Source organism: Caenorhabditis remanei, chromosome I (assembly GCF_010183535.1).
Source record: "Caenorhabditis remanei strain PX506 chromosome I, whole genome shotgun sequence".
Classification (NCBI taxonomy): domain Eukaryota; kingdom Metazoa; phylum Nematoda; class Chromadorea; order Rhabditida; family Rhabditidae; genus Caenorhabditis; species Caenorhabditis remanei.
The window spans coordinates 3,489,110-3,509,220 of NC_071328.1; the positions used below are offsets into that span (position 1 = coordinate 3,489,110).

The 20,111-nt window shown below is 39.4% G+C and overlaps 5 protein-coding genes across 5 annotated transcripts; 3 read left to right on the top strand and 2 right to left on the bottom strand.

Annotated features, from left to right (window-relative positions):
- Positions 1 to 758: 758 nt before the first annotated feature.
- GCK72_000454 (uncharacterized protein) lies at positions 759 to 1,100 on the top strand (the record flags this gene model as incomplete). The annotated part of the gene is made up of 1 exon (XM_053722504.1): positions 759 to 1,100. The coding sequence occupies one exon, from the start codon at positions 759 to 761 to the stop codon at positions 1,098 to 1,100; it is 342 nt and encodes a 113-aa protein (XP_053591149.1).
- A 1,923-nt stretch (positions 1,101 to 3,023) lies between these two features.
- GCK72_000455 (uncharacterized protein) lies at positions 3,024 to 5,733 on the top strand (the record flags this gene model as incomplete). Its single annotated transcript, XM_003099237.2, has 4 exons — positions 3,024 to 3,044; positions 3,096 to 3,198; positions 3,245 to 3,333; positions 5,668 to 5,733. The coding sequence occupies 4 exons, from the start codon at positions 3,024 to 3,026 to the stop codon at positions 5,731 to 5,733; spliced, it is 279 nt and encodes a 92-aa protein (XP_003099285.2).
- On the bottom strand, positions 5,135 to 5,464 carry GCK72_000456 (uncharacterized protein; the record flags this gene model as incomplete). The annotated part of the gene is made up of 2 exons (XM_053722505.1): positions 5,135 to 5,374; positions 5,420 to 5,464. The coding sequence occupies 2 exons, from the start codon at positions 5,462 to 5,464 to the stop codon at positions 5,135 to 5,137; spliced, it is 285 nt and encodes a 94-aa protein (XP_053591150.1).
- Positions 5,734 to 7,980: 2,247 nt separating the features above from the next.
- Positions 7,981 to 8,302, top strand: GCK72_000457 (uncharacterized protein; the record flags this gene model as incomplete). Its single annotated transcript, XM_003099288.2, has 2 exons — positions 7,981 to 8,025; positions 8,072 to 8,302. The coding sequence occupies 2 exons, from the start codon at positions 7,981 to 7,983 to the stop codon at positions 8,300 to 8,302; spliced, it is 276 nt and encodes a 91-aa protein (XP_003099336.2).
- A 1,291-nt stretch (positions 8,303 to 9,593) lies between these two features.
- GCK72_000458 (uncharacterized protein) lies at positions 9,594 to 18,944 on the bottom strand (the record flags this gene model as incomplete). Its single annotated transcript, XM_053722506.1, has 12 exons — positions 9,594 to 9,641; positions 9,684 to 9,739; positions 9,789 to 10,108; positions 12,520 to 12,669; positions 12,727 to 12,975; positions 14,082 to 14,180; positions 14,230 to 14,336; positions 14,391 to 14,464; positions 14,514 to 14,915; positions 16,110 to 16,237; positions 17,129 to 17,188; positions 18,832 to 18,944. 12 exons carry the CDS (start codon positions 18,942 to 18,944, stop codon positions 9,594 to 9,596), a joined length of 1,806 nt encoding a protein of 601 aa, XP_053591151.1.
- Between the last annotated feature and the right edge of the window lie 1,167 nt (positions 18,945 to 20,111).

The following is a 20,111-nucleotide window of genomic DNA, read 5'->3' on the forward strand; positions in this document are numbered from 1 at the left end:
TGTGTAGCGGCTCTCACTAAACTCATAGTGAAAATGAAAATAGACGCGAGTAGAGCTCACCGAGACCTACAATTTGACAGGTTGATCGGCTCCTAATTGCCATTTTGAAGCGAGTTATCTCGGGGGCCCGCCCAAGGCCCGGGCCGGCCCGGTGACAACTATGATACTTTCCCTTTTTCAATTGAAAATGCCCAACTTTGAGAGTGTGTCATAGTAAAACTAACTGTCCCATAAAAAACTTTTTATGGGTTCCAACAGAACACAAGTAGAGCTTCATTTTTGTAGTTGACAACTTTTTTGTACGGACGCTCCCTAGGAAGTTACATATCGTCGAAGTAATTTCTCTCTCATAACGACCAATTTCAGTGCAAAGTAGTGCGATCTTTAAGGTGTCCCTTTAAAGGGGGACTGAAGTATTCCAAAAATCGAGATTTTTTTATATGAATCGACTCAGAATTTTATAGAAAAGAGAAAAGTCTCTTGAAGCCAGGTCCGAAAATCAGTCTGAAGCGAGTTATGAGGCCTCAAAGTGTCAAAAAAGGGTCTCTCGCATGGAATTTTTTCATTATATTTCAACGTAAAATTCTCTCGCCGTGCAGAGGAAAAATGTGAAAATTGAGAGGTGTGAAAATTGAAAGGTGATTGAAAAGTGTGAAAAAAGATTGCACCATACAAGGTATTCCAGAAAATTTCTTTAGTAATTATAAACAATCATATCATAGAATGGTACTCCGCAGCACAGAGTACCTTGTGAGGATATGGAAATTTCGGATTCTGATAATGAGGAGAGTTCGAATGACTCTGAAGATGAGGATTTCACTCTAGAAGATGTTGAATTTGGAACAGCCGAAATAACAGATGAAAATTCCACATTTCAAAACCTCTTATGCAGTTGGAACCATTTGCTACCAAGTATTTCTAAATGCTGGTCATGTTTGAAAAACCAAGTGGATACATTTGCAAAATCTGAAGTGACAAAAAAAGGATTGGCAGTTCATGTAAAAAAGGCATTTCGAAATCAAAAATCCAGAAATTGCAGGTCAACCTCAAGTGTTCAAAGTGCGATCATACTTGGAACTGGTGTTCATCTCCGTGTTTAGATATTCCGGGAAAAACGGGGCCAAAACAAGAGGAACTGAACTTGCGAGCCTGTGTTGCAGTTATGACCACGGGGAACGGTTTCAGGATAAAATATTGCTTGAAAGAATCACAATGAGTCAGGTTTCAGAAAATCGATGCGTTCTGCAAAGTCTTAGAGGTTCCGTTCCTTTCCGAGAAGAGATATTATCAGCTGGTAAACTCGTCAGTTAGACCTGCAAGCAAAAGTGTCTTACTTTTGTAAGACCAAAAAGTCAATTGTTTGGAGATCACGAAAAACTGCGCCAAAGAATGAGTGGAGATTCACCATTCTTCAAATGGCAAAGGAGAAAGTCGCGTCGGAATACGTTCAGATAACGGACACTGAACAATCTGAACTAGATGCAAGAGCTGAAGCAGAAAGAGAGATGTATGCACAGTCTAATCCCTGAATGTTATCATTAGTTTTTTTTTTCTTTTTTTTTCATAAAAATTGTTGTTTTCCTACGTCACAGTCGTTCTGTTGAGTTATCAAGGTCAATTCCAACCAATAACTTCATAATCATGGAGGCACTTCCTCAATTGAACATGAGGGAAAGTTGATATAAAAGAGTTCACGGCAATATTCTCTCAATTTTCACATTTTTCCTCTGCACGGCGAGAGAATTTTACGTTGAAATATAATGAAAAAATTCCATGCGAGAGACCCTTTTTTGACACTTTGAGGCCTCATAACTCGCTTCAGACTGATTTTCAGACCTGGCTCCAAGAGACTTTTCTCTTTTCTATAAAATTCTGAGTCGATTCATATAAAAAAATCTCGATTTTTGGAATACTTCAGTCCCCCTTTAAAATGACCATAACTCTCTAGGGAATGTCCGTACAAAAAAGTTGTCAACTACAAAAATAAAGTTCTACTTTGGATCTGCATGATCCATAAAAAACTTACTTTGTGGGATCGTAAGTTTTACCATAACACGCTCTCAAAGTTGACCATTTTCAACTGAAAAAAGGCAACATATAACGCGTTCTCTGTAAGACTCGAGCAACGTGTGCCTTACAGTTAGGGCGAGATTTTCATAAAAATAGATACCAGAGGTCATCAGTAACCTAGGTTATGGTAGTACTGTAAAATTTTTTTGATCCTATTTTTCGATCTGTTATTTTTGGATTGCAATGAATAACGTTAGTGTAGTTTTTTTTTGACCCAGAATACCAAACTAGTCCGCTATTTCTAAAATTTTGAGAAAAACTGTGATAAAAGAAGTAGGTTATACCTTTTTACCACACTATGTTCACATGACACATCAACATCTTAAGTTTATTTAAAAAAATAAAATTTTAGAAAAGTCCTATATTTTTTGTCTCAAAAATTTCGATATCTGAAACTGTAAAAACTGAGCCTACATGCCAGTTTTACTTATTGTTCTGTCATATCAACTATTTTTGTACAAAGTATGTCACCCTCTATTACCCATCCGCCGGTGGCTGACCGCTCGCTCCAAGTTCGGCCCGGGGACGTGGAGTGGGTCCCGTTGCGACCCTGCCGTAGTAAAACACTTTTTATTGGCTAAAGTGAGACCCACTCCGTGTCCTCGGGCCGAACATTGGGCGACCGGTCAGCCACCGGCGGATGGGTAATATTAATATTTTGCACCCAATTCCAAACAAACTTTCTGCCAAACTTCTTGTTTTTGAAAAATATCAATTGTTTCTAGACTCAAAGGTTATGACCACTCTCCCCGCTCCTTGATGTTCTCTTTTCTCTCGAAAGATGCACATCTTTCATAATTCATGACTATACAACTTGAAGAGTGCTCGTGTCCGAAAAGTGAATGGTCACTATGGAAACATCGTATCCTCCTCCCGACTGACGAATCGCCATAGCCATTCACTTTTCCCGTTTTTAGAAAAAAAGGTTTCTTCTTTCGACTACTATACGGAAAATGTCGCACGTTGATCGTTATGTAAGTTTTTTTTTCAATATCTGGTGTTTCATTTACCTATATTTTCTACAGGACATGAACAAAGGAGAATCTGAAAAAGAGCGAAAAAGGTCTCGAAGCAGGAAGGCGCCTCCAACTCGCTCGACAATCGACAACCGTCCGCCATGGAATAATGGTAAGAATTTTTAATCCGACGTAAAAAAATAGTTTCTGACTTTCAGACACTTATATCGAGGGATATGAGGATGTGGATGAACACGGAAAGTTTAGAAAGAGGGGAGGTGGAATGCCGAAGACTAATGATAGACAGGTAAGAGGAGGGCAAGCGTGCTCTATTGATAACAATGAAATTTTGAATCTTTATCAGGGATTACATGCGAGACGAGAATACTCGGTGTTTGGGTACTTAAATTTTTATATAAACTTTAGACTCCGCCCCTAAAACAGAAGCCGGGACACTTTTTCAGCGCCAGACCCACCGCAGTGCGTCGCGGAAAGGCGCTCCGTTGCACAACGGTTGGCACGGTGCCAAAAAAGATGAAAAATTCAAATTTTTCATTGCGGACATTACGCCTCCCACTGCTGTGGGACTTAACTTTTTTCTTTCTACAAACTTTAAGTTCCGCCCCCAAAACAGGAACCGGGACACATAGACTTCTCAAACTGTTTTTACAAGTACTTGTACTTGACTATTTCCGTTTTGTTTAGGGGGCGGAGCTTAAAATTCAAGTTGAGACTCAAAGTTTCCAAACACCGAGAATCACTCATTATATTTTGAGAATTGAACACACGCGACGCGACTGCCACGCGTCACATTTAGCCAGATATTGAAAATTCTAGCTATAAAACTTTTGTGTATGTGCGCTCTACTGCCAATCTCCGCGTAAAAAAGCTAAATTCTGTCGGTCATGTTTAAAGGCGCATCGCGTTCAATTAAAAATGGTATTGTGCAGCAGTGTTGTTGGTAATTCCGAATTCCGGGTTTTTTCACTTACGACTTCCGGATAAGAAAATTTTACTTCCCAGCATCTCATTTGTGCAGGACAAAAATCAATAATTTAAGTTTTGTAAAAAGTTCATTAGAGCGCGCTTTACAACTAATTTCAAAGCTCATCACCACCATCTTTTTTTATTGGTTTTTTTCTACAAACACCAAGATAGAATCTCTCCCCAGATGGTAATCTCTAAAATACCCTCATAAAGTTCATCGCCCTCTTCCTAATAGACACATGGAGATGTAATCGGTGATCGATGTGTTTTGGTAGCGAGAAAGTGTGACACCTGTGGAGCTAATCTTCATTGTATTGGGTTTAGTATACACACTAGATTGAGATATTTATTATGGTGCAGTATATACTTATGAGGGACTAAATATGTTGAGGATATTCATAAGAAAACGATTTCTAGAAAAATTGGTATTCGTTGCCTTATAATTCGTTGAGAAAATGGAAAATATACCAATAATCGGGACCTGGAGGAATTCTAAGAATCGGCCGCAATTCACTAACAAATTTGAGTTTTCAAATCGCTGCGTCATCGTGGCGCCCACTTTTAAAGCCGTTGTGTGTCAGTTTTCCTACTTGAAAATCGATTTGGAATTTCGCGCCATTATTTACGCTGGCGTGTCAGGGTAGCCCGGTTAGGGACTCTGTGTGGGCGCGTCGCGTTTTCTACAAAAACTTCCGCGTATCTCGTGACTGACCCACGTGTTATTTTAGAAATAATTGAACTTTTTCAACTACGTGACTATTCCGTGAAATTCCCAATAAAGCAAATGCGTCTTTAACACCCTTCGGCAGCAGACTGTAAATTTATAACATTGATAGCTTGTCACGTAACTCTAACTGTCGTGCTTATTAATGGAGCGCACAAGCTCGGCAGGCCGTAGCTAAGCCACGTGGCCGTCTTTTTTCAGATCTGTTAAAATGCCTATTTGGCAGTGAGCCAAGTTTTCCTTCACACTTCTAGACATAATGCCACACGATGCTGTGATAGCGTATAGTCGCAATTTATCAGTAGAGCGCACTAACCCTTGACTGAGCCACGTGGCCTTTTTTAGAACAATTAAAAATCGATTCACTTTATTTAAAAACACCACAAGACCAAGTAAGTTAGCACAACAACGCACAAGTGGGCCATTTGAGTCCTTGAATGACCCATTTGAAGATTCCCCACGTGTAACTCTTATGGATAACTGACGCCAATGTCCTGCATGCTCCTGCCAAGAACGAGTTCTCAATAGAGTCACAGGCGAACTTGAACGCGATTTGAGCCTCACTATCAGTACTTGGAATATTGATTATTCCATTGCAGACAAGGCAGATCGTTTTGGTATCAGCGAGGGCGGGGGTCTGAAATTGTTTTAAGTGGCCTAGGAATCCTGCCCAAAAACTCACCAGAAAATTGAAAATAAAGAGGAGGAGAAGAATCGAGAATCTCATAGTTGTAGTTCTACGAAAAATATGAAAATCTGAAAATCTCGAGAAGCCACCCGTGAATTTATAGTGTTTACATAGGCGGGGGAGAAACAAAAAAATTGAATTATGCATAATGTAGCGCCCATAAAAGGAGGAAAAAGAACGGTGTGGGAATTTTCGGAAACAAAAATGCATCCTTTTTTGTATTTAAAAAAAAATATTTTCAGCAAGAGGAACTGACAAAAAACTGGACGGAGTCGCTTCGTGACAAGCATCACCAACCGCAGAAGTAGATGGAGAACACGAATTAACTATAATTCCAGAGTAATACAGTACTAAACAGAATTTTTGTATTTTGAATACCACATCTAACCTCAATATTTTGGAATAAATCGTTTATAACATTTGAAAACTCAATTTAAAAAAAACAAGTTTTGAATCCAACAGTTTAAAACTACAGATTTTAAGGAGTCTCACTAACGGAAATTACAGTTAATCACAATTGCGCCCAAATTGATTTAAACCGATAAAAAAATAACCAAATCTTATATCAAAGTTGTTAGATCTAGGTTTGACGCTTCTGGCTTGTACCGGTTCTTATCCGGGAGCAGTTATAATTCGAACCAGTTATATATCAAGCAGTTCTATATACGGTCCACATTTGCAATGAACAGTTTCCTAGTAAAACTAAAAATTTTTATGGTTTAAAAAAGCTCTGTTAGAGGAATTTTCGGAAAAAAAATCTGTCATGGTCGAGGATGAACGGGTTTAGTAAATTTCTACTAGTCTAAAAGATCCCAATTGATTTTCTTGTCTGAAATTTGGATAAATTGGTATTCTCAATGAAAACCCACAAAGATTTTCCAAAACTGACAATAAGTGAGCCTCTCTTCGGGAATCTGTGAGCCCAGTTCAAGGGAGCATAACGTTATTGCGGTAGAGCGCAATAGCTCTCTGTTAGCCGCTGTCATAACAATGTGTAATGTTTTCACAAACCATATTTATTTTATTGTGAAACTTTCTCTCTAACTTAAAACTCTTGTAAAACTTATTCTTCGGACTTAATAACAAACGACATTACTTTTTTTTTAAAGATTTCAGAATTATTAGGTTGGCAAGAAAGTTTTTGACCATGATTTGTTTTGAATGCTGTCAGACAAATGACGAGAATCAAAACCAACTATGCATGGTCTATGTTAGATAAACTCTATGGAATTCTGATAGTATACAGCATTTCCCTCCGACGCTTCCCTTCTGGGAGAGCCCTGCCTATTTTCTTTCTTGACCAACAATTCTTACAGCAATATTTTCGATTTCCCATTACATGTTATATTAAAATTACTATAATAGCTCAACCGATAGGAGAACTTAGCAAGGGTGAAATCTTCTATCGACACACTAAAAGTAATTTAGATCACAACGTTGAGAAATGTCATTTTTAATGATCAAAGTATCACGTACTAAAAGACCATATGAACAGGATTTGTACATGCTGTGAGTTATAGAGGAAGAGTATCCATCCAAGTATTTTTGTGAATTATCAATGACAGTTCACACTGTTTACTACCACAGTTAAAAACTTTTTGAAACGTGTTGGCAAGAATAAAAATTGAGACATGTGTTCGACATCTTTTAGTCGATTTTAACTTTTAGCGAAGGGTAGTCCTACGACTTCAATTCCTCTCTTCTCCTCCAAATTTTAATTGATTGAACCGTTTCTTAGTTTTAACAGGGCGGTGGTCTTGGACAGTAATTATTACAGAAAAGTCAAGTGACTTGGCGTTGATAGAACGCCAGCAGACATCGTCGAACGAGAACGATTCCAAATGAAAGTCATGCCCTCCCTACACAACGTATATAACTGGAATCTTCTAGACAAGTGCAAAACCATAATCTTACACTACTGCTTTTTCACTGTGCAAAAAATTAAAGCTCTACGCAAGTCCTCAGTTTCACGCGGTCAGAAACTCCACCGCCTCCATGATGTTGCGCATCCGCATGTTACATAATCGACGACGTACATTCTCACCTACTTTTGCAAAATACGTTTTGCTTACACAAATTACAGCTGTAACCTTCCTCTAACAAAATATCATATATTCGGGGTAATACAGCGTGCTACAGCTGGACAGGAATTCGAAACTTGAAGTCAAGTCGAGAAATGGGTCCAAGCTTATTTTAGCATGAAACAACCGGAGTTTTGGCAGGAGGATATCCGGAACGTACCCAATAAACAGCAGATTGTTGTGTACCAATATAGTCACTACGTATGCTATCGGGCATGTTTTCTGTCCGAGTAGGAATGACTTGAGTTATGGTCAAAAACTTTCTTGCCAACCTAATATTTCAGCCTGGGTACCCTTTTAGAAAGTACTGTCAATAACTTCGCTTGACGCGTCAGTTCCCAATGCTTCTTCGGCTTCCCATTGCTTTTTCCTGATCAAAGATGGGAACCGAACTCCTTTCCCATGAATATCTGTGGTGGTTTTGAAAACTGTTAAAAACTCTTTTGTCTGCACTAGATCATATCATCCGGAACCATGAAAGTCTTTCAGATTTTTACTCTTCTCACTTTTGTAGTCTTGGTAAGATTCTACAAACTCAACGACTCCTTCGCAATTTTATTTCCAGACAACTTTTGCTTCTTCTAATCCATTCTGCAAGTTCTGCTCCCCGGCTATCAGTATTCCAACTGATTGGGCTACAGTTCAAAAATTACTGAAAATCGGATGCGGAAATCTTGGATCAGCTGGGAAGGCTTGTGTAGCCTTGGTAGAAGCCGTGGATCTTGATTCATCGTATTCAAAGATGTACCCAAATATGGTTGATTTGAGGGAAGCTGGGTGTAAGGTTTATTGTTAATGATGATTTTGAATGGGGAATAAATGTTGACTTGTCTGTTTTTGCGTCTGTTTTTGCGAACTCTTTCGGTTACGGTTAGTGACGCTAACAGCGTAGTCATGACGTATCTAACATCAGTTGCTCAACTTGATGCTCTTAAAAACATTAAAGGGGGACTGCGCTATTCGAATTTAAAAATGTTTACATGAATCGACGCAGATTTAGGGGTTGACGATAAAGTTCTCTTGAAGGTAGGTCCGGAAATTTGATTCAAGAAAGTTGTGTCAAAGTTATAGGAAATTTTGAACTTGAATAGCGCAGTCCCCCTTTTAAAAACGACAGTGTCTATTATGAAGCCTAACTGGAGCGCTCTTACAATAAATGTCAAGTACTAAGTCCACTAGAGCGCACTAGCTGACCAATCTTCCTATTTGAAAACTTTAGTCAATGACACACTATTTCCCAACCGTCTTAACCAAATCCGGACAACCTTCGCAACATAAATCGCTTCCTAATACAGTAAGACAGAGAGTCATAAAACATTCCGACTACCTTCTACTATCTACCACCCAAAAAGACACATGTTTCGAAACAGTCAGACGATTATCTCGATTAAGGGGTTGTAAACACACTCTTTATTACTCTATTTGATTCAGGTGCCCAGAAGATTGGTGACTTCTGAGATTAAATGGAAATTCTCTTGTTTTAATGGATGGTGGAGGTGGTGGTGAAGGTGATGGTGTGTCGTAGGGATTGAGTAGTCGATGAAGTGATTCATTGGTTGGTGGGGGACTATCTGAAAATAAAGGAAGATGAGAGCATGAAGAATATTGAAAAACAAAAAAAACGTTTGGTAGGCTATAACCCCAAAAGCGATAACGCGGGATCAGTTGAATGAAATTTTTTTGAAAGTTCTGTATAGTTTTATTAAATTTCGCTGTTTCGCTGTGGCATTTTGATACACAGCTAAATCGACCACTTTTTGGTACCGATTTGTGTCGGTTTTCCCGCATTTTGGACAGTTTTTTGACTGTTGCATGTCTTTTTGAGATCAATTCTACAAAAAATTATTAAAATTTATAAATAAAACATTTATTTTGAATTTCGCCCTAAAATTTTCACTGATTTCAGCGGAGCGCGGTTGATTTTAGTACTCACTCCCAGACCCCGTGTGCATTATCTAATGAAACTTACCGTTTTAGTAATATACATGTTAAAATTCCACAAATATTGTGCGTTGAAAATAAATAAAAACATAACCATAGACAACTAAGTAGCTTTCCAGATACACAGTACAAATATATAAATATAATTACAGACTCAAAAGAGTATATCCAGCACTAACAGATAATTCAAGAATCTGAAACCTGCAAATTGTTTTTCTGATCTTCCGAACTCTCACCTTCTGAACATCCTGTACAAAACTATGTGGCAAGGCTGACATTTGCATGTGGAGATCTGAAATGTTTCAGACATTTTAAGATTTCTTCCGCATCAATTCGTTTACCATTCTGCTGCCACACCGCCGTATAATCAATATTTGGAATCGGAACTTCTGGATACCCGACAATCGGAGCCACTGGTGGAGGTGGATAGGTAGGTGGATACTGATGATATAAATCATGAGACCATGAGACTCCATTATTCCATGACGGATCGAACATTTGCATTTCGAAATGAGGAGCATTTGGTGGCTGGATTGCGGGTTGAATTGTCGCTGGGACAGGGACCATTTCTGCGGTTTCTTTTCGTCGACGAGATGGTTTTGTAGGTGTTGGAGGGATAGAAATAGTTGGGAAAAGAGTAGTTGAGGTGGATGGTTCCAGTCTGGAAAATAGAATGTTCTGAGTTGGGCACAAAATTCAGACTTGCAACGGGCATGGTCTCAGAAAACATAGTCGATTTTTCGACTATGTTTTTACATTTCGATAAAATACAAGTTTACATAGCATTTTTGACTATTTTTGATGAAAATTTTTAAAAAATTTCGAAACGTTTTGTGTAAAAATCGTGCACATTTTTTGGCTCCGGGCAAAAAAAATGGTATTTTGCAGGTCTGTCAAAAAAAAGTTTCTTGGATTGTCTGTTATTGAACGGTACTCTTCTAAAGTTATCAGGATAATGTCAAACTAAACGTTCAGTAGCCTGAGAACACAAAACAATTGGAGAGCTTGTTTAAAAAGCTCCGCTCAGAGCTCGACAGAAAATCATTAATTCACGGTCTGCTGCCGGAGGGTGTTAAAGACGCATCTGGTTTGTTCGATATGGTCTCGAAGCGGAAAACATGCAGTTTTTTTCAGACCTGCAAAGTTCGAAAATGCGGCATTTGAACTTTTTCAACTACGAGACCATTCCGCGAAATCTCCAATAAATTAGACGCACCCTCCGGCAGCAGACTGAGAATGTTTCTTACGGTAAGACAAAGTTTTTGCGTATTTAGATTTTGGCTGAAAAGTTTTATTGACGTTGAACGGGGTTATTCGCTTTAATTATCGGAATAAAAAAGTTCCGACATTTTTTACCGACGCGCAAGGTTCGCGCCACTGATCTAAGGAAACGCCCACTCATCATTAACATTTCTTCTGCAAGATCAGGGCACGGTTTCATTGATTTTGCGGGTAAAAGTTTGTTTAAAAATACCACATTTTCATCAAATTTGATCTATTTTCCTTGAAATTTCATTTTTACTATGGAAGTTTGAGGACAAGTTTCAAAAAAGTGTTAATGATGAACGGGCGTTTCCGTAGATCAGTGGCGCGAACCTTTCGCGTCGGTAAAAAATGTCGGAACTTTTTTATTCCGATAATAGAGCTCGGTAAAAAAACTGAAGAAAATGGAACTCTAGTTCGAATGAATCGTGTTTGTTTTTGCTTTCTTTTTTGAATTGTTGGAACCGATTTTTGTGGAAAGAAGTCAACTCGAGTAATTACCTCATGGAGAGATTAGTTTTATGTTAAACATTATCGAAATACTAGCCCAGTCCAAATGCATTCAGGTGAATGCGATTTTCGGTGAATTCAGTTAAAAATTTCGAGTACTTAGTAAGAAAAATCGGTGTTAAATTAGCGAAACGTTCAGGAAATTGTTTGGGCAAAAGCTTCTCGACACTTCTTACATAGTCCGGCGTTTTGCGATTACCAAAATTATTCATGAGCGATTTCTCCTGATTTTCGTTGAAATTCGGCTCCGCGACAATTCACAACTGCGACATTTCGCAACTGCGACATTCCGCAACTAACGTAGGTTTCGCAACTGCGACACTTCGCAACTGCGACATTTCGCAACTAGTTATTTCGCAACTGCGACGTTTCGCAACTAGGACATTTCGCAACCACGACGTTTCGCAACCATTAAACTAGCAATAGTTTAACCTAGTTTTGTCTAAAAGTGGGTCAGATAACTTTTTCTTCTATTTAATTATTTTCAAATATGTTCCCAAGCACTTTGGTACACTCAACATTTTTAGCTGACCCAAATATGCAAATGCCCAGTGGTTGCGAAACGTCGTGGTTGCGAAATGTCGTAGTTGCGAAACGTCGCAGTTGCGAAATGACTAGTTGCGAAATGTCGCAGTTGCGAAGTGTCGCAGTTGCGAAACCTACGTGAGTTGCGAATTGTCGCAGTTGCGAAATGTCGTAGTTGCGAATTGTCGCGGAGCCTGAAATTCGACCATTTCCAATGAAAAATTATTAAAAATTCAAAAAGAACGAATAAAACAAAAACGTATTCAAAAATGCTTGAACTTTTGAAAATTTGCAGAAAACTCGAGAAAAACTGAAGAAAAGTTTTTTAAAGTCTGCATTTTGACGTGGCGGTGTTTGCACAATTTAGGCTTCTACAGTAGTAAACTTTAGAAAAATCATTTTTCGTTTTTTATCTGATAATTTTTAGTGTTTATTATTAAATTATATTTTCTAGTTTTCCACTAGTCACACCTCGGTCAGATGACATTTATTTGTACTTATTTGTGTCCGCTTTTGCAGAAAAAAGCGGCGATAACTACTACTGTTGTATACACATACACAAACAAAGGCGGCCCATAGTTGCTCAGCTTTATGTACAATTAGTCAAGTAATTAGAGAAAAAAGAATGTTATAACAGCTACAGTATGCTTTGTCGGCAAATAAATAGATGTTTGAGGTGTTGCGGAAAACCCCGGAGGTCTCGCTGAACTATGAAGCTCGGTTAATCTTTCATTATCATTAGAGCGCATTTTCATTTCAAAAAATTTGGCCTACCCCTCCTGATCCTCTTTCAACGCTGGTGGGAGTGGTAGTGCTGCAGTGGATTGCAAGTTTCTGGGTGATTGAAGGAAGGAGTCGTCAAATGACAATAGCTTGGCTTTCAGTGAGCTCCTCTTTTCCAGAAGCATTGTTCCCTCCACTTCGCTAAAATATTTTCAACTATGAAAACCGCGCTCCACCGGACTTCAAAAAAAAACTCACTTCAACAATCGATGTGTCAACCCGATAGACTCCGGCTTACTATTCTTGTAGAACAGTCGACACGAACTTTGAACGAAATACGTCCGTTGAGATTTTAGGCTGACTAGACGGTAGACTAGAAGACCGGATGACCCGTTTTTGATGGCTTCTTTGTGTGCTTCTGCCATACAAACGGCATCTTCCACGTGGACTAGATTATAGAGATTCATTGGGAGGTCGGACTCGTCGATTTCTAACATTTCGTAGACTCTGGAAATGGGGGATGGGTTTTTGCGACGAAGAATTGAACACTGATCGGTGACCAACTAAAATAAGATAAGGAGTTTGGACAAACTGTCAATTAAATTGTTCAGTTTAGTCCATCGGCTCCATGATCTGATTTTCAGATAAGTTGTATCATACTTGCAAACCTGGCCGACACAAGCCGTAACTCGCTGAAAACTCAACATTATGAGCTGAAAAATATACCAAAATGTAGATATCGATCGTGACTTAGGCCGGGTGGCGGACCGGTAATGTCCCGCGAGCCGGGCAGAACGGCTTTTTAATTTTTGCGTTTTTTTTTCACCTTTTCCCGGCCTGCGACATGTTAACGACTATCCGTAGTAGGCCACATACATCGATTTTGCTGAGATCTACATTTTGGTATATATTTTTCAGCTCATATTATTAAATTTTAAGTAAGTTACGCGGAGGCCCGTCTTGGTCCGGTTCCAAGTGTATGTTTTAGTCCCATCGTCATTTTTGCGTTTGTCCAGTTTTGGTACGGCTTTCCTCTAGACAGTTAGAGGGGGATGAACACGGAGGTATATCTCCGCGCTATAAGGGAGTCTCTTAAAAAGTTGTTAACTCGAGACTAGACTGAAATTAGGGATGTGACACATGAAAATATTGCCAGTTTTGAAAAACTGGTGAAAAATTGTAGAGAATGCAAAGTTGACGGTTACTATTCCACAACTCAAAATAGAGTAACTCAAAAGCATGCAGAGCTATCAAAAAGTTATCAACTATGAAAAGAAAGATCAAAATCTGTTAAATATTTTTGTAGTGAACAACTACTTTTCCAATGTATGCTAGGGAAGATAAGATGCATTGAAGTACAAAATAAATGAAAAACTGGTCATTTCTGGGAAAACTATCGCTGAACATCTCATATATTCTCAAGACGGTTCTGTATTCAAAAAAACTTTCAACTACAAAAATATAGTCTTATCTGTGCTCTATAACCAAATCAAAAAGGGGCAGCATTCGAAACCGTGACAGATTCTCAAAATCTATCTTTTTTCCGGTATTACGGTAAGCTCACTGCAGAAATTCGCTCTTTGTCAGAAACATTTTCCTGAATAACCACCTACTTCTGATCCATTGAAACCAGTGCCCCATCCAACTGGTGCTTCGTCTTCAGAATCATGTCTTCTGAAGCTAAATCTGATGTTGATGGTGGAACGAACGGCCTGGAACGCGCTCTACTGTGAGAGATCACATTTTCAAAAAAAAACTCACGTGCAAACACAAACCATCCCTAAAACCGGACCCGACGCGGTTCTCCCCATCACATAAGACGACGGAAGGCCATGGAGAGACATTAGTTTTCCACGCATGTCGATTCGCTGAAAATCCGGATAATTTGATCTACTAAAATGTTTTTTTTGTATAAAATCTACCAAGAACCCGCAAGTGTTATCCAACAAGCATCGGAATCTAGCGTTGACATTACGGTCGAGGTATTTGGAGTTTTCTGGAATTAAATGGTATTTATCTTTTTGGTGTGTTTTTGACCAACGTACGCGGTGAAAAAATATCAAATGAGGTTGAAGACGTCGACGTCGGAATATGAAAATTAGAATCCAACTGCTGTCTTATATCATCTCGATCCTCGGAATGAATCAAGTCATAAACCGGTTGATGTAGAATATCCGATTGATGAAATCCCAAATATCCTTCAACATTTTCAGATGCATAATAGATTTCTCCATTGTCATTCAGAACCAAAAGAAAGCCTCCCAAAGATTTCAGCGCGATCTCCTCGAAATTCGCTTCTTCTGGATCGAGCATTGGAGTACCGATACGGGGATCGTAGATCGTTGGAACCTTGTTAGAGAACGGCATTGGAGGGTGTGGTTGGTAGGAATAGGAGTGCGTTGACATCGGGAATCCAGCGGATAGGAATTGCGAGTTGTGGAGACAGGCTGAAACAGTTCCAGAGAGTTCTAGGGGTACTGAGTGTTGTCAATGTACTTTAAAAAGAAAACAAAAACGGTTTGGGGGGTCGAGGGTTTGAACCCTGGATGTGAGATTCCTAGTCATAAGTGTTACCAACTGAGCTACTATTGTAGGATCGGTAGTGGAAGCGGCGGCGGTGGCGAGAAGCTTTATCACAGCTCCAAATGCGGCGTCCTTTCTTCACACCCTGTAGCGCAACCGGTAACAAGTCTGTCCACCAAAAATTCGACCGGGGTTCAATTCCTTCTCCCCGTTATTCATATTTGCATTCTTTTCTGAGTATACTTTATACCTTCATTTCCAGAATACATTACTTTTTCATAGAGTTTCGACACACTTTTCTTTCAAACCCCTCACTTTTCACTTTCTTAGCATCTCTCCAAGACCACTACTTCATCTATTGGTCCCCTCCTTCCCCCCATCATCACGCATTCAATCGAGAGATGTCCAATTTATCACTTGAGAGACATAACATACATACGACGCAAGCAGAGCATCTTCATCTAATTGCCGCCGTCTACTGGCACGCTACCGTATTCCTTCTCTGACGCGCACTCCATTTTCTTAGTTGTCTCTCAGCGCTTGTTGCATCTGTTGGCAGACGCCGCGGCCCCAAAAAGAACGACGTGAATAATATATGGGGATGGGATGACATAGTATACTAAACGATTCGTTTTGATGGTTTTGAACAGATTTGGGTCAAAGGAAAACTTGCAAAAAAGGTTTCGATGCGGGTGGGAGTCGAACCAGCGACTCTTTGGGCGCCGGCCCAAAACGTTGCTGCCTGCGCCACGCGTCCACCATGAAGTAGTGGTCGCCAGGGTTATGATAAGTTGTCCCCTCTCCCCGTAAATTTACTCTTTCGAACTCCCCACTCATAATCTAATGACCATATTGAACATATCAAGTATCAAGAAGATGTCAAGATACACCTCTATATAAACATGCCTAGACACTATACAAAACGAGGAGACGCAGAGAATGTCAAGGATACGATCATCAAGTGTTTAGGCATGGAATGTGACAGCTTGTGTAATTGGCACCTTTCTCACCCCCGCGATGAAGACTGTCAATATTGCGTAAGGGGAGACTTCTAAGGATACGGTACACGGTGATTCTTTGTGACATAATCAGGCAATCTATTGTGACGCGGGGGATACCTTGAAAGTGAGCTTTGCATTGAAGGAAACTGACGGCGAGCCGAAGAACGGAGAGCTTGTCGAGACGGCTGATGGTAGACCCGTCGTATGGGAGAAGCATGGCAACGGTCTCGAGTTCACCATTTAGTCTGGAATTTTTTTTCGAAAATAGCAAGATTTAGTGAAAACTTTCCACCGTTGAGCACATGTCACGAGCTCAGATGGTAGATCAAACCTGGATTTTTATTTTTGTAGTTGACAACTTTTTGATAGCTCTTCACGCTTTCGAGATAGGAGCGGTCAGAGTCTAGGTTCTCTGCGTCTCTCCTCCTTCCAGCTCTGCGGCGCCCATCTTTCTAGACGCATATCTCAAAAGTGGGCGGAGCTATGAAAAAGTTGTCAACTACAAAAATGTAGCCCTTGTCTTTTTCTACAAGATGTTTAAAAATCAAGTAATTGATGCAACTCGTTTAGCCGTGACATGACTTTAAACTTAGGAGCTCCCGTAAGTGACATATCCTTATTTAACCTGTTTATATCTCAAAAACTAAAAGAGCTATGAAAAAGTTGTCAACTACAAAAATGTAGCCCTTGTCTTTTTCTACAAGATGTCTAAAAATCAAGTAATTGATGGAACTCGTTTAGCCGTGACCAAACTTTAAACTTAGGAGCTCCCGTAAGTGACATATCCTTATTTAACCAGTTTATATCTCAAAAACTAAAAGAGCTATCAAAAAGTTGTCAACTACAAAATTGTAGATCAAGACTTGATAAACATTATTGTGATTTACAACTTGTTATTACAACAATTTCCAAAAATGTTGTAGCTTACTGAGTTTGAAAATCTAAAAAATGGAAATTCCTAGGAAACCACGGCCAACGCTCTATATCTCTTCAGGGATGCGTTTTCCAAAAAAGTTGTCAACTGCAAAAATGTAGCCCTGGGTTTGTTCTATAAGATATGTTAAAATGAAGTATCTGACACAATTCGTTTAGCCGTGACGGTTTCTCGAAAGTCCTTCAGTTTCAGTACCCCTTACCTCTCCCTATGCCGCTTCGAAGGATTTGTGTTGGTCAACTGTTTTGGCGGATCTCGAACCCTGAAACATAATAATTACTATCTTTTTTTCTTCATCCAACATCTCCAGGTGTCTCCCACGTAAACACATATCATTAGTCGTCCCCCCGGGTCCCCTTCTCTCTCTGGATGACTCTCCTAATCGCACACCTGGCTCTCCTCTCTCCAGGCTATTCTGACATGCAAAACACTCAAAAATTCTGGTGAAAAGATGAGGAGGAGGAGGAGGAGCAATTAATTCTCGATTCGTATGGTTTTGCTGAGGATCTTCTTCACGCAACAATTTTGTATGTTTATCGCCTTCCCCCGGTAATTGTGCACCATATGGTGGAGGAAGGAGGAAGAGCGATGAGCAACAGATGATTGAGGACATGGTTTACATGGTAAAAAAAAAGGAAATTACTGAAAACAAAAAAAGTTTATAGGTAGAAGGAATCGAACCCCCGACCCTTCTGGCGCCGGTTCTCTGTGCTACCGGTTGCGCCACTTTGGCACAAATCAAGATTATGTCGTCGGGGCCGCGATAAAGGTGGAAGCCGATGGAGTGTACTCGCCGCTGGTAAAGTCAAAACTATCGTAACCTTGGTTTCGAAAATAGGACATTTTTGTCATAGAACACTTCTGGAAGTGTCAAATAACACTTTTATTGTGAAATTTGTTCCAAGAAGAAATATGAAGAAATCATGTTACAAAGCTTAAAAGGGTGAACTGGAAATTGGTGGCCTAGTTTTCCAAATTTTGAAGTTTTAGGTCGTTCAACTTTTTAACCTTCCATTGGTGAATTAACAACTATGGCAAACTGGGGGCTTACGGTCTTTGGAAGAAACATTCAATTTTCCAATTCTTCTGAAAAATGAGGAAGTTCAACAGCCGGCCACGGTTTTAGAAATCACACAAATTTAATAAAATGTATATTGGTTGTATAGCCCGAATCTTGATCTACATTTTTATAATTAACAACTTTTTTGTACGGCGTCTCCCTGAAGAGCTATAGTTTGTTGAAGTTTCATTGCATTTAGCTATGAGCGACGACCTAGGTAAACTTCATTGCTTTTCATCTCCCAAGGATTTGGTTTTACAAAAAAAAGATCAACTACAGAAATGTAGATCAAAACTTGCTTAACATTTTTACAGTTAACCACTTTTTTGTGCAACGTTTCCCTGTAGAGATACGGCCTCGTGGAGGTAGACTCCTTGGGAACCTTGGGAACCAAATACACTAGAGGAGTTGCAAGGGCCATAACTCTCTAGTGTGATGTCTTACAAAAAAGTTGTCAACTACAAAAGTAGAGATCAAGATTTTTTCTATAACATACCAAAAAATCAATTATGTGGGAAGACACACGGAGCCGTGACGGGCTCTCAAACTACACCAGATTCTCCGAGGCGCCATGCAAAAAGTGAAACCTATGTAACAAAAATTGCTCAAAAAAGGCGCCAACAAATGAGAGTTAGAATAAAAAAATTGGGTTTCTTTTCTATAAACTGGCGTGCGTTTTGGTAGTTTTGCGTGTCGAAGTCATCATCCGCCCCAAAGAAGAAGAAGTCTTTCATTGTCACGATATGGCGAGTCGATGGAAAACGGAGAGAGAGAGTTGATGATTCGATGACACACAGACAGTGTCTTCTGAATTGAGCATGATGAAGAAGAGAGAGAGTCTCTACCTCACGCACAGTTTCCGTGTCACACGCACATCTGAGCGCATGGCACGAACATCGTGATGGAAGCGGATAGAAGAAGGCGTTGGGAAGGCAGAAGATGTCAGTCTGGATGCCATGATCGTGTCCAAGGTTCTCGTCTTTTGTCTATTTTCGTTAAGTTTTTGGGTTTCCATGGTCTAGGACGCTTAAATATCCGTTACCCTGGTGCCGAAAATATTTTCTAGTTTGGGTTTACCCGCGCCTTTTCCCAGCTTTCTGATTGCCTATGTCATAACTTTCGAAGGAGATGTTGTACTAAAAAGTTGTCAACTACAAAAATGTTCACCAAGTCTTTTACTATTTTTTGTAGTTGACTACTTTTTGACAGTTACTTTAGATTTTGAGATATTAGCATGTGAAGTAGAGTGCTACCACAGTAGCGCGCTGTGAGCTTCTAAGTTTAAAGTCATGTCACGCCTAAACCAGTTGCATCACAGACTTGATTTTAAAATATGTTATGGAACAAGGCAAGGACTACATTTTTGTAGTTGATAGCTTTTTTGTGCGACACTTTCCTAAAAAGTTATGAAGCCCTGAAGCTGAAGATTCGGACAACTGGCTTGGCTTATAGCTAGCACTAGACCTCTTAACGCCCGGTTCCCTCAAAAAATGAAGTTTATTAAAAATTTTACTTGTTTTTAGCATTTTATACAAAAAATATGTCTCATTTTTTAAATAATTGACTAAAAATCGGTTATTCCCTTCCATTTCTAGATAGACGCTTCCTCTAGTCTTCAGATGAAGTTGGTCAACTTGGAGGCCCCCGTTACAGCGCTAATCGTTATTTCTGCTTTCTGGTTTCTTGATTTTGTTATAGTACAAGTCTAGACCTGCATTTTTGTAGTTGACAACTTTTTGGTAGCTATTTACGCTTTTGAGATATGCGCCTTTAAAGTCAATCACGTGAAACTCGAAGTGCCCTTTATCAATGAACACCCGTATTTCCTTCAAGCTGTATCTCAAAAATTAAAAAAAAAAGTTAGCAAAAAGTTGTCAATTACAAAAATATTTAAAATGTTTAAATCTATATTTTTGTAATTGAATACGTTTTTGTACAAGCCTTCCCTCAGAAGTTAAAAGCGGTTAAAGTACCCCCATTGTTAAAATAAAGCTAAATGCAAGGTAGGTTCAACGGCTCATAACTCTTTAGGGAGACGTTGCTCAAAATAGTTGTCAACTACAAAATTGTAGATGAAGATTTTGGCTCTATAACCAATATAAATTCAAAAAATTTGTGCAGTTTC